The sequence below is a fragment of the Frankliniella occidentalis genome, unplaced genomic scaffold (genome assembly GCF_000697945.3).
Source record: "Frankliniella occidentalis isolate FOCC.00 unplaced genomic scaffold, Focc_3.1 Scaffold88, whole genome shotgun sequence".
In the NCBI taxonomy this organism is placed as follows: Eukaryota; Metazoa; Arthropoda; class Insecta; order Thysanoptera; family Thripidae; genus Frankliniella; species Frankliniella occidentalis.
Window position 1 is genome coordinate 1,046,718 of NW_026267217.1, and position 11,557 is coordinate 1,058,274.

General features: G+C 38.4%; 3 protein-coding genes across 4 annotated transcripts in view; 2 read left to right on the top strand and 1 right to left on the bottom strand.

The window, feature by feature from the left end:
• Positions 1-9,378, top strand: part of LOC113214899 (protogenin B) — a 30,119-nt gene extending 20,741 nt beyond the window's left edge. Inside the window, exons 2-17 of the mRNA XM_026434411.2 lie at positions 768-1,178; positions 1,255-1,396; positions 1,487-1,555; positions 1,633-1,832; positions 1,924-2,057; positions 2,146-2,305; positions 2,390-2,644; positions 2,731-2,886; positions 2,959-3,150; positions 3,238-3,598; positions 3,697-3,827; positions 3,908-4,077; positions 4,200-4,368; positions 4,450-4,805; positions 4,881-4,964; positions 5,050-9,378. Coding sequence (XP_026290196.1) covers positions 768-1,178; positions 1,255-1,396; positions 1,487-1,555; positions 1,633-1,832; positions 1,924-2,057; positions 2,146-2,305; positions 2,390-2,644; positions 2,731-2,886; positions 2,959-3,150; positions 3,238-3,598; positions 3,697-3,827; positions 3,908-4,077; positions 4,200-4,368; positions 4,450-4,805; positions 4,881-4,964; positions 5,050-5,493 — 3,434 coding nt within the window. The 3' untranslated portion in view covers positions 5,494-9,378. The remainder of the gene's footprint in view (positions 1-767; positions 1,179-1,254; positions 1,397-1,486; positions 1,556-1,632; positions 1,833-1,923; positions 2,058-2,145; positions 2,306-2,389; positions 2,645-2,730; positions 2,887-2,958; positions 3,151-3,237; positions 3,599-3,696; positions 3,828-3,907; positions 4,078-4,199; positions 4,369-4,449; positions 4,806-4,880; positions 4,965-5,049) is intronic.
• Positions 9,319-10,149, bottom strand: LOC113214901 (protein PET117 homolog, mitochondrial). 2 transcript variants are annotated; one of them, XM_052269269.1, is made up of 3 exons: positions 9,949-10,149; positions 9,711-9,860; positions 9,319-9,628 (listed from the first exon to the last, which is right to left on the bottom strand). In XM_052269269.1, exons 2-3 carry the CDS (start codon positions 9,800-9,802, stop codon positions 9,490-9,492), a joined length of 231 nt encoding a protein of 76 aa, XP_052125229.1. In that variant the 5' UTR covers positions 9,803-9,860; positions 9,949-10,149; the 3' UTR covers positions 9,319-9,489. The 2 variants fall into 2 exon arrangements, with proteins under 2 accessions (XP_052125229.1, XP_026290199.1); XM_026434414.2 differs by having other exon boundaries at positions 9,711-10,145.
• Positions 10,150-10,312: 163 nt separating this feature from the next.
• The window catches only part of LOC113214900 (AP-3 complex subunit mu-1), a 10,662-nt gene continuing 9,417 nt past the window's right edge, over positions 10,313-11,557 (top strand). The window contains exons 1-4 of the mRNA XM_026434412.2: positions 10,313-10,522; positions 10,703-10,887; positions 10,964-11,076; positions 11,152-11,273. Of these exons, the coding sequence (XP_026290197.1) occupies positions 10,488-10,522; positions 10,703-10,887; positions 10,964-11,076; positions 11,152-11,273 (455 nt within the window). The 5' untranslated portion in view covers positions 10,313-10,487. The remainder of the gene's footprint in view (positions 10,523-10,702; positions 10,888-10,963; positions 11,077-11,151; positions 11,274-11,557) is intronic.

Sequence of the window (11,557 nt, forward strand, 5' to 3'; positions counted from 1 at the left end):
ATGGGGGAGGGAGGGGGGCAGTTTTGCGGTTAGGTAAGTTATCCAAACATTCCCTTGAGTACATCTGTGTGGAGGTGGAGACTCCGTAGTGAAGCGACCTGCATCAACGCCTGCCTACCAGGCAACCTCTGAGAACGGATGAGTAACTGTTGCCTAGTGGGCGGACGTAGATGCAGCCGGCTCCATCCGACTCCATCATAGATACAGGTGTATTCGTTGGAAGTGCTTTCTAACTGAAATCGCGGAATCGTTAAATCGCAACACGGGCGCGCGCCCCATGCGCATAGGCCCGGCGACAGGATACGGAATTGCTGTGGAAAAACTGAAAATCACTTTATGTAACATAATACAAAGCTCTTTGCTACGTTCGTGAGCGTTTGAAACATCGGATATACAAATTATTTTACTTATATTTCTTTTAGTAACATGTGTTACACAAATACTTTGTGCTTTGTTAACAGCTGTCACGGATTTTAGTTTATGCAACATTTGTTACATATACCACTTTATGTAACAACGGTAACGTAAAATTGGGAATGTAACAACTGTTATACATGTACACATACGTGTTGTTACATTGAGTAACTTTCAGTGAAACGTGTCGAATCGAAACGGCTTTTTTTTCCTTTTAATCTAGACCTGGTACCTTAGGATGGGCCCGCGTTATTCCCAGTCGGGGTGAATATTTTCCCCTGCGTTAGCATTCGCTGGCGCGTCCTTCGCCTTCGTCTGGCCTTGGGCTTAACCCACATCCTCTTGTGTTGCAGGTGCGGGGGCCGCGTGGAGCGGTGCGCCCCAGGGCCTCGACGGGGCCCTCGACGGCGCGGACGCCGCCCTGTACCTGCCGCGGCCTAGACCGCCGGCGCAGCGGCCGAGCGCGGGGGCGCTGCCGACCCCCGCCTTCGCGGAGGAGCCGCGCGACCTGGTGGTGCGCAAGGGCGCCGACGCCGTGCTCGCCTGCCGCCCCGGACCGCAGTTCGCCTCGTGGCCCGTGTCCTGGCGCAAGGACGGAGAGCCGCTCCCGGCCAACGACAAGGAGCACTTCGTCGTGGACCGCGCGGGCAACCTCGTCGTGCACCAGGTGTCGCGGAGCGGCAGGGACGCCGGCGAGTACCGGTGTGCGCTGCGCGGCCCCGCGGGCACCATCGTGTCCAGGACGGCCACCCTGCGCGTCGCATGTGAGTTCCACAAGCACACGTCCACATCCGCAATCTAAGAGACAGTTTTACATATTGTGATTTAACTCTTTTCCAGCACTCTCACAAGCAGTTCAAGGCCCTGATAGCGTTATTGTGCCGGTGGGTGGGACGGCGAGATTTTCTTGTATCATCGACTCTGTCCCCGCCGCCAAGATCACGTGGAAGAAGGATGACGGGCCACTACCGGCTAGCTCCAGGTAGGCCCTCTCGTTTCCTTCAGTAATCGTTTTCTGATCCCTTGGAGCATCTTGTACTTACTTCTGGACACTTTTCTAACTTTTTTTCAGATTTGTCATACTTGCCTCTGGTGTGCTTCTTATTTCGAAAGTAGATTCTGCGGATGAAGGGCAGTACAAGTAAGAAAAATAAATATTTTTATGTCTTGCACAATGCTTTGGGAATATTTGTTACATTTGCATGGTCCCATTTACAGATGCGTTGCGACAAATAATGTGCTACGAAGAACACGAGTGAGTAATGATGCTTCACTAACAATAGGAACTCCATCTGAGTGGTCTCAAAACAATTTTCTTTCTCAAAGAAATGTTATTCAAAGTATCCAAGGAGAAAATATTTCTTTAGAATGTGCTGTTAGTGGAGACCATGTCCCTCGATGGTTCTTGAAAAAGGATGGTATGTTATTTTATTGAGAGTTGCTTGTCTGCAATTAATTACATAAATTTGTAAAAAACTTCAATTATTTGTGTTCTAATTCTTTTCTCAGATATTTGGATCAATATGACATCATCCAGCATGGCAATACCTGGTGTTAGTATACTGACACTGCAAAATGTCACAGTCCTAAACTCTGGTACCTACAACTGCAGTTTCAAGGTAGAATCACAAATATTCTCTCAGGTGAGTGAGTTTACCACTTCTGTGTTACAGTTTAATGACCTACATGAATTATCTCAGATCTTTAGTAAAATGTGTCTGTCTGATGTAGGTTGTGGAGCTTAATGTCTTGTCACCACCGTACATAAAGGAGGCCCCTGAGTCCCAAACGTATCCCAATGCTCACACAGCGCGGTTTACTTGCGATGCGCAAGGTGTCCCACACCCCAACATCACTTGGTTGAAGAATGGTGAACCAGTAGCTCCCAGTGGTGAGAAATTACCCTCTTATCCTCATATCATATTAAGGGAATCATGAATTGAATTATGAATTGACATTTTGATTTGTATTTCAGGTCGAATTAGGGTTTTGAACAATAAATTGGTGATATCAATGAGTGTTGCCAATGACACTGGCTACTATCAGTGCATGGCTCAAAATGGTGTTGGTGAAAGTTGGGGTCTTGCTCACCTTTTTGTCAATTCCTCTGGCCTCCAAAGTCCCCCCTACAATTTAGTTTGCCAGAAACGTGGTGACAGTTTTATTGACTTGCATTGGAGCACACTTCCAGGAAATTTTCAAGCGTTTACTGTACATTACTGGGCCTCAGGTATATTATCTTGGGTATCTTGAGTTTCATAATAAGATAAGTAGATAAGTATTTTCTATAATCGCTTTTTCCCCTTTGTGATCTAGGCAACAAGGTTGAATACAAGGCAGCATTTTCACAAATTGAATCTTGCAATATTACCGGTCTAGAACCTTTCACAAATTACACTTTCATAGTGCGCTCCTATACCACGAGAGCAAGTGAACCAAGTGAAGAGTTGACTTGTGAAACAAAGGAATCTGGTAAGATCTACTCAAATACATGAGAAAAAAAATTTCTAATGTGAAAATTTATTTCTAATGTTCTGGTTATAGTTCCAGATATTGCTCCGGAGATTACATTGACAGTTATTAGTCCAACTACATTGAACGTTGCTTGGAAACCATTAGACCCTAGGAGAACTCATGGTCATATTACAGAATACAAGGTTCAGTGGAGACAAATCACAAGATCCACTGCAAAAATCAGAGAGGTCCCCGCCAGAACTACAAACTTCACTATTTCAGGTACTGGGTAAAGAACATGGTTTTAAAAACACAGTGTATTATAGATCATGTATTCAAATAATTTTCTAATTTTATCTTAAATTTTAGATCTTATACCAGGAGCGACATATGAGACTAGAGTACTGGCACGAACAAGTCGTGGCTGGCCAATGGCATCTGTGGATGGGAAATTAAAATGGCAGCCCATAGAAATGCCGGTACGGATCCCCACAAACTTCAACCCACTGCCTCATGTTCCGTTCACGACTACTCAAAGTAATTTTATTGGATCTGAAACAATGAGACTAGAACCCCCGTGTTGTTTGGAAGCAGAACCAACTTCTGCTCACACCATTAATCTGACCTGGTCTGCACCGGCTCACCTAAATATTAAATACTTTTCTGTATTTATCAAAGAGGTTCAGTCAAGCCATACCCTTGGCTCCAGTGAACCTGACGTTATAAATTGGTAAGTTATCTTTTATTGGTTTTTACTACATATATAAGCATTGGTGTTGATTAAATGTTATGGATAATTTTCTAATTGTCTTTTTCTCAAAAATTCAGTACTAATCATTGGGTGGAGATTGATGATTTACGCCCCAATACCATTTATGAGCTTGCTTTGAAGGTGTATGATAAAGAGGGGAATAGTAGCCCTATGAGTGAAAAGTTTGAATGCCGAACATTTGAGGATGGTAAGAAACTATCCTTCTATCCCAATGGCTTTTAATTTGAATTAAATTTCAGTTGCATTATAACTGTCATTTTTTCTCAGCACCTGAAGAAGTGAAGGATGTCAGCTGGGAGCCTTTGAATTCATCTATAGTAAAAATAATGTGGAAAGGACCTAGTAGTACTGTGGGCCAATTTAATGTGTCCTTGGTTCCGCTGGATCAAAGTCAAACAATCTTTACTCTTGTAGATGGATCAAAAACAAGCACAGAGGTTTGTTACTTCAATTATTTGTTATTTTTCTTTATCTCTTGGCCCTTAATTCACTAGCATAATAGACTCCATAGAATTTTCTCAATTTTCTAAAGTATTTCCCAATTCCTCTTCTGTTTCAGGTTCTTGGGGTCAAACCTTCCACGCATTACCACTTGACCGTATCAGGTGTCACTCGAGGGGGGACTGGCAAACCATCAGTTGCTCAAATGGTTTATGTTAGTAGTCCAGAAGTTGTTCAAAATCCAGGAGAACAATATCTAAGTGAATCACCTGGTGTGCCTCTCATTAGTAAGTTAAAGTTGCTGTATATGTGCTTCTTTTTGTTGTGGTTGACGTTTTAATTTCTTATTCTTATGGTGGTTTTTACAGCTTTGGGGGTGGCTATAAGTGTTCTAGCACTTATACTTTCAGGTATTGGTGTTGTAGTGATGTTCACCTGGCGAAAAACTAGAAGGGGGCTCCCTGATAATATAACTCCAGCCCAAAGTCCTTATCAGGCTTCTGGCAATGGAGTTCATGGACAAATGCCTTTGACGTCATTTATAACACCTGATACTGATACAAGTCACTACAGATACAATGTAGGCTCTAAACGGTTAGACACTGAAGCCCATGACAGAAGTGATAGCAAAGGAGTCGAGGAAAGCAGTGTTACTCTTTTACCGCCAGGAATAACTCCAACTCCTATTGGTGCAATCAACTCTCCTCAAAACATTGATTCAAATGTAAGATTTGGAAATGCGAATGTGTTATATATTTACATTACTTGATTTAACAATCTCTTTTGTCAAATTATGTAGAATGAGGATGGATTAAGGACAACACCGTGCTGGAGTGGTGGTTTGCTTCCTATGCATTTGTTCCACATCACAGAAAATCCGCAGGTGAGTGAGATTCGTCTTTGCTTATTAGCTATTGAGGAAATTTAATAATTAGATTCAAAATCCACAACTTTGTGTATTTTTCCAGTGTGAATCATCACTTGCTGCTAAAACTCCTCCACTAAGATATGGTCATGATAGGTCAGAAACAAGAAACTCAGAAGAAATGCTGAAGTTATTGCCAGCCAAACCAAGCTCATGTTGTGAATCTGAAGCAGAAGACTTTTGTGAAGAGGGTGACCAAACTGGTGACTCATTAAATATTACACAAATCACAGATGTTGATCATAGTTTCCAGGATAAAAGCAATAACAATAATGATATTCACAATAGTAATGTCAGTTCAAATAGCAACTCTGATGCTGGAAGGAGTAGCAGAAGTAGCAGCATTCTAGAAGAATTGAGTGAAGGAAGCAGTGATGTAACTGAACAACAGTTGCTTGTTACTCTATCATCAGTCCCTCTTCACCATCTAACAACAAAGTCCTTCTTAGATGTACCCAAAGTATCGGTTGTTGGTCCTAATGGATGAAATCTTCTCAAGGATGTGCACATTTTTTTGCCTTCTTCTGGTGCATGTGCTCAAGCATGATTACTGTGTATTAACTGTCAACACTTCAAATCTGACTGTTATGTAGGTTTAATTCTTTATTTTGTGATATAAGAAAAAAGGTTAAAACGCATGAAGCCGCTCAAATACATTTCATCCTATGGCATATCTGGGTAAAATGTAAACATAATTGTGTTTCCTTGTCAAAGTTTTGTGAAAACTCTCTTTAACCAGGCTTGTTTTAGTGATACTGTATTTATTTTTGACGTAAAATTGACTCAAGTGGTATTTTTGCAATGAGTACCAATTTTGTCAAACTCAAAGTATTTAGTTTTTCAGAAATCAAGTTAGTTTTATACAAACAGCTTTGAATATTTTAACTACTGATTTGACATTTGTCTTATTTGAAGCATTTTACAATGTTTGTTTATATTTTTTGGTACTTCCATTTTGTGCTGTATTCTTGTATTTTGTATTATACAGGTATAATTGTCTCGACTGAATCAATTCATTTAGTTGTTTGCTACTAAAATTGGTCCCTAGAACATTTGATAGCCATTGTTTCCGCCATTACTGTAACGGTAAAACGGACCAATTTCATTTCTCAAAGAAGACCAAGCATGGAGACTGAATCTATTGCATAGTAACTGTAGATTTGGCCATTTTGAGGCTATTTGTAACAAATCTGGCTTTTTGCAATCACAAGCCTGTAGTAGAGTAGAAAATAGTTTAAGTTTTCCTCTGGATCCTCTGGAATTGCATTTCTGCTGCTCTCAAAAGTGCTTTTATTTCATTCAAAATTTCCACTTTTACAGAATATTCAACAGGTACACACTTTTCATAATTTAAAAAAAAAATAAAAAAATGTGGCAATTATTTTGTTAGTTATCATATTTATGTAAGTAAATTGGAATGCAATTACTGTGATCCAGATTGTTGGCTGTGCATTTGTTTATAGGGTATTTGAACTAGTTACTGGTGCAGGCAAATACTGTGCTTGTTTCAAATTGGACTGCTTTTACAGTAGTGTAGTCCTCTTGTTTTCAGTGTCACATCATACTATGAAGTACTGTAAAACATCAAAACAGCTCAATTGTATATAACATAAATTATTCATTTTGTATTGTACTTGTTTTGCAGTGTTAGCTAGTTTGGCAGTTTTATTCTTTTTGAGAAGCTGAGATCATTGTAATCTACTGTCAGAGCTCTCAAAGTTGCCATCATGTACAACTTGTGCAGCTAGACTGTGGCAAGCAATTTAGTCTCTGTAGTCATAGTACAAAGTTATTAAATGGTTATTATTATTATTGGTATTATCCATTATTATTATTATTATGTATGTATTCTTATTATTGTTGTTGTCTACACTGTAGCGAAAACCATGCTAAAAATGGTTGGAAAAGAAAACTGTTACATACATTCCATTGATATATTTATCTTAAGTTTCCAGCTTGCCTAAGTGTCTTTATAAACTTTTTTCTGTTATTTGTTTTGTCTTGTCTTGTTTGACGCCTTCCTTTCCTTTTAATTCTTATTCTATTACCTAAATGTATTTACAGAAATCAATGTTGGTTGAACTTAATGTAGGTAGGTAATTAACCTCTCGTGTGACAAATTTGCATTCATTTCTTTGTCTGTTAAATTTGCGTTATTTGTAGAGAATCTCAAGATCATGTCATAGTACATGTATTCGTTTCTATTTAGTTCAACCTTTCCTTTGACAAATTTACGGGTATATACTTTGAGAAACTTACTTTTTTTATGTCTATATGTTTGTTTTACGTACAGTAATGTGTATCACTGTTTTACTTAGCGTACAATTTTAACATATGTGAAATATTTGCGTTTGTCCGATTTGACCTGCTTTGAAGATAGGTAATTATTGTTCCATTCCATTCTTTTCCATTCCTACTCTTCCATTCCATTTCAGTTAAGTTCATTTTAGATATTTCCTTGATTTTCTCATAGTTCCTATTTCCTATTCTCCTCATTTCCTTCAAATGTGTTCTGTGATAAAAAGAAATTCTCTGAAATTTTTTATATACATTCATGACTTCTTTATCCTAAAGTAATGGTTGTACTTAAATCTAAAATTACTCAACTTCCATCCCTCTTCAATTTTGTTTTAATTTTACTTACATCTAAGTTTAGGGGCCCCATGAAATAATTTTCATTTCATTGCGCAAGGTGGGATATCGAAACAATATTGTTTATGTGAAAACCGATATGAAAATGTCATGATATGTTTTCAATAGTCATTTCGCTTTGGATTGCATTTGTTTCCAAATGCTGTCCATAACTTTGTCCATCTTTACAGCGAGTGACCTTGCCTCCTCACTTTCACTAAAGTTTACTCTGGAAGAAAATCTCACCTTTGGTATATTCATACATTTTTTGTGCATAAATTAAATTTCTGTCTACATCTGAGACTTTTTGAATACATACTACACAACCAATGAGAATATCTCTGAACAGGTTTTCTCTGTCATTGTTATCAATGGACTCCATGAATGAACTCCACTCATTTCTTAAAATTAAAGTGTTCAATCCCTTCTATCTTTAACATTCTTCTCATCCATACCAAAGTAATTCCATTGTAAGTCAATAGCATTGTCAAGTTTTATGAATTATCTTGTACCATATAGTTTTTGTAACTTGCTGATCAAAGGACCTAACACCAAATACTTTATTATGTACCTACTCAGTTGTTGCTTGTCATATGCTTCAGTTTCTTTGCTATTGTACAAATGTTGACTGTCATTTTAAATGCTAAGGGAAAGGTGCATCTAAACAGAAGATTAATATGTAAGATTCACATACATCTACCTCACATTTCCTACTGTAAAAATTAAACTCTGTAGATATATAGGGCTTATCTAATTGTTCAGGTTATCTATTTTTTTCTAGGATTGAATTAGAGCTGTTCATTTTCCTGTGTAAGTTGTTGCGTGATTCAAAACAAGCAAAGTCGACTCCAATGTTGCTGAAAACATTAAGGCTGGTTTGACATCGGCAACAAGTTTTGTAGCAATCCTTTACTGTGTCCCGCAGGGAGATTTACTATTCCATACATAACATACTGGTTTGTATGTACTATTGGTTAATTATTACTAAATATTAATTCAATGTTGTCATGGTGGGCATAAGTCCTTAAGATGCTTTGTTTATTTATTATTATTATTTTGCATGAAGGCTTATCAGATTAATAGTCCGGCGTCATTACTCGACACATCATTCTAAATTTTTGGGACCATTCAAAATGTCAGATGAAGAGAGTGCGTTTTTCTTTTTTATAAGAAAAGGGGATCTCATTTCATGAGGAAAGCCTCCTCACCTCAGTTTAAGTGCGTTGCCTCAGGTACATGCCTATTTGAGATTATTATCATCAAACTGGTTAGTAGTGGTCTTATATTGGAACATACTTGACGCAAACCACCTTAGCTGATGGTGAGTCATAAGACTATCATGGAACTAAATCCTCCTAAATGGTCCAAGATTATTAACTGTGTTATTGAAGCCTGTGGCATTGTTAATGTTTGACCCACAACTAGCTCAAAAAAAGTAACATATCATTACTTTGATATATTACTTGAAACAAAATGTTATCAATGAACCTGAACAGCTACTTCTTTCCCCTCTCAGAGATCACATAAACAAGAGGTAGGCATGGTATATGTAATACATTAATGCTATGCTCTTTGCTTCATTTGTATTATTCTGTTTTGAAACATTGATCTGCAGAAACACCATGTCATTTGTGATGATTGTACTTTTTCTATTTGTTGCTGTAAGGTTTAAAACTTGTAATAATTTGGTTATTTTTTATTTTCCTCATGACCTATGAGAATATATATTACAATTTTTTTACTTGTCATCGGTATTACTGACCTCACTTCCCCATCACAATCAATCAAACTGCAGTTTTAAATCCCATTTTCACAAAAATATAGCTCTTTTCAAACAAATCTAACAGAAAAGTTATTTAAAATCTGTTGACTTTTCTTGGTCTCGAAGCAGTTGTGTCAGAGCAGTTTGTTGATCCAGCAGAACCATATTTTGTCTTCTCTTCATATCTTGAACTTCCATATCTCTGACAACACCTTGATGCATTCTATCTCTAAAGAAAAATAAATGGAATTCATCAGGTTTGGCAAAAGAAATTACATTGGAGCTCTTATGATTTTCAACGTTGAACTCACCGATCTAGCTGTTGTTTGTAGTGAACGCCGAAAATAATGCCCGTGGAAGCAACACATGAAACGACTAATACAATCTTGGATCTAGTTGACATTTTACACGGTACAGATTAGAAAGAAATCACAATGTTCTCTAACACTCATGACCATAACCTGCGAAAGGTGTAACAATTGCAGTCGACAGAAGAAACTATGCAATTTGACATACGAATTAAGCTAAGTACATAACAAAAGAACAGACGAATGGTTCAAATGGTTGAATCTGTGTATCAGATACTTGAGTATAATAGTGCAAATCTTCTAGTTCTTATGTTTTTGAGCGTAAACATGAGATATGTCAAGGAGAACACAACAAGCAGACTATTCTGCTGATCGAAAATGTTCTCATATGGTGTAGAATTGCCAACCATCGTGACTAAACATAAAAACAGAACCAAAGATTGCAATTTAGACGAAAAATAAAAATAAAAACCTGCGTGAAGTGAGATATGAATAACCAGAAACCTAATTTCCAAATCAATTTTGACCAGGATTCCCCCCCCCCCCCCCGTTACTGAATGGGGGGTACGGGGTACGGGTTTGGGGGGGGGGGAGCAGGAGCAGGAGAGGGGAAGGGGGAAGAGAAGGGATGAGAAGGGGTTGTCAAACTACCCAAGGGGTTGGGTTGACTTAACATCACATCAATATGGTGAACTTTAATTGAATAACTTCTTGTCTACCTGTTTTCCCCATCCGTGCTACTAAGTATCTCGTGATATTTTGCTTTCCCCAAAATTCAACATGATTCACAGCCTCTTCATCATTAACTCCTCCGGGTAAGCAGACCACGTACTCCATCCTTAGAAACATAACCTCATCTTTTGACAGAATACTTTGGTAAACAAGACTTTTCCAAGTTTTAAATACAACCTCTTAGAGATCCCACTTTATTATTTTCTTTGTATATTCAAAGTAACCCTGGGATCACCCTACTATTTCACTTTTCCCTGTTTCAGAGATGTTTTTATGGAGAAGCACTGGAAAAGTGTTATATCACGATCAGTGTGCGATTACTTCTTTGACCAACAACGTAAAGTCTCCTCTCCAGAAGATGTTCCTCCGGTCATTGCAACTCCTCATCATTATCTCATTAGCGTTTATCGGTGTTCAATGTTTTTTGTGGCTGTTTGCATGACTGAGGGTAAGACATCACAGTTGTTATCAAATCTTCATTAGCGCATGACCTTTTATCCCTGATAAAAAAATGTTTGTTGCAGTTCCTCCATTATTCGTGATTGAATTCCTGCACACAGTTGTGTCTACTCTAGAAGATTATTTCAGTGAATGCTCTGAAAGTCTCATAAAGGAGAACTATGTGGTTGTATATGAGGTAACTTCACTGCTGTAAACATAGCACTTGTGTGCAGCATCCAGCTGTGTCCTTAACATCATTGTAATGTTTTAGCTTCTTGATGAGATGCTTGACAATGGATTCCCTCTTGCCACTGAGTCAAACATATTGAAGGAGCTAATCAAGCCACCAAATATACTGCGCACTCTTGCAAACACAGTCACAGGAAAATCCAAGTAAGGGTGGAACTCCAATAGAGCAATCTACGCTACCGATCACCCATCATCCATCACCCATCACCTGTGATTTTGTGTATTTACGCGTACAACTCGGGTTGTGGTTAAGACTTAGGATGTCTGTGAACAATAAATATGACTATACACCTTATCATTATATTTTGCCATGTAAAAACACGAAATTGCACGTGATGGGTAACCGGTGATGGGTAGCATAGATTTCTCCATTAGAGATCCACCTTAAGTTTGATCTTTTTTGATGGGTAACCGGTGATGGGTAGCAT

Bases quoted from the DNA above. Each gene is read 5' to 3' on its own strand.
- LOC113214901 (XM_052269269.1), bottom strand. From the start codon at position 9,802: ATGTCAACTAGATCCAAGATTGTATTAGTCGTTTCATGTGTTGCTTCC. The intron at 9,629-9,710 runs GTGAGTTCAACG...ATTTTTCTTTAG, and splicing joins TACAAACAACAGCTAGATCG to AGATAGAATGCATCAAGGTG.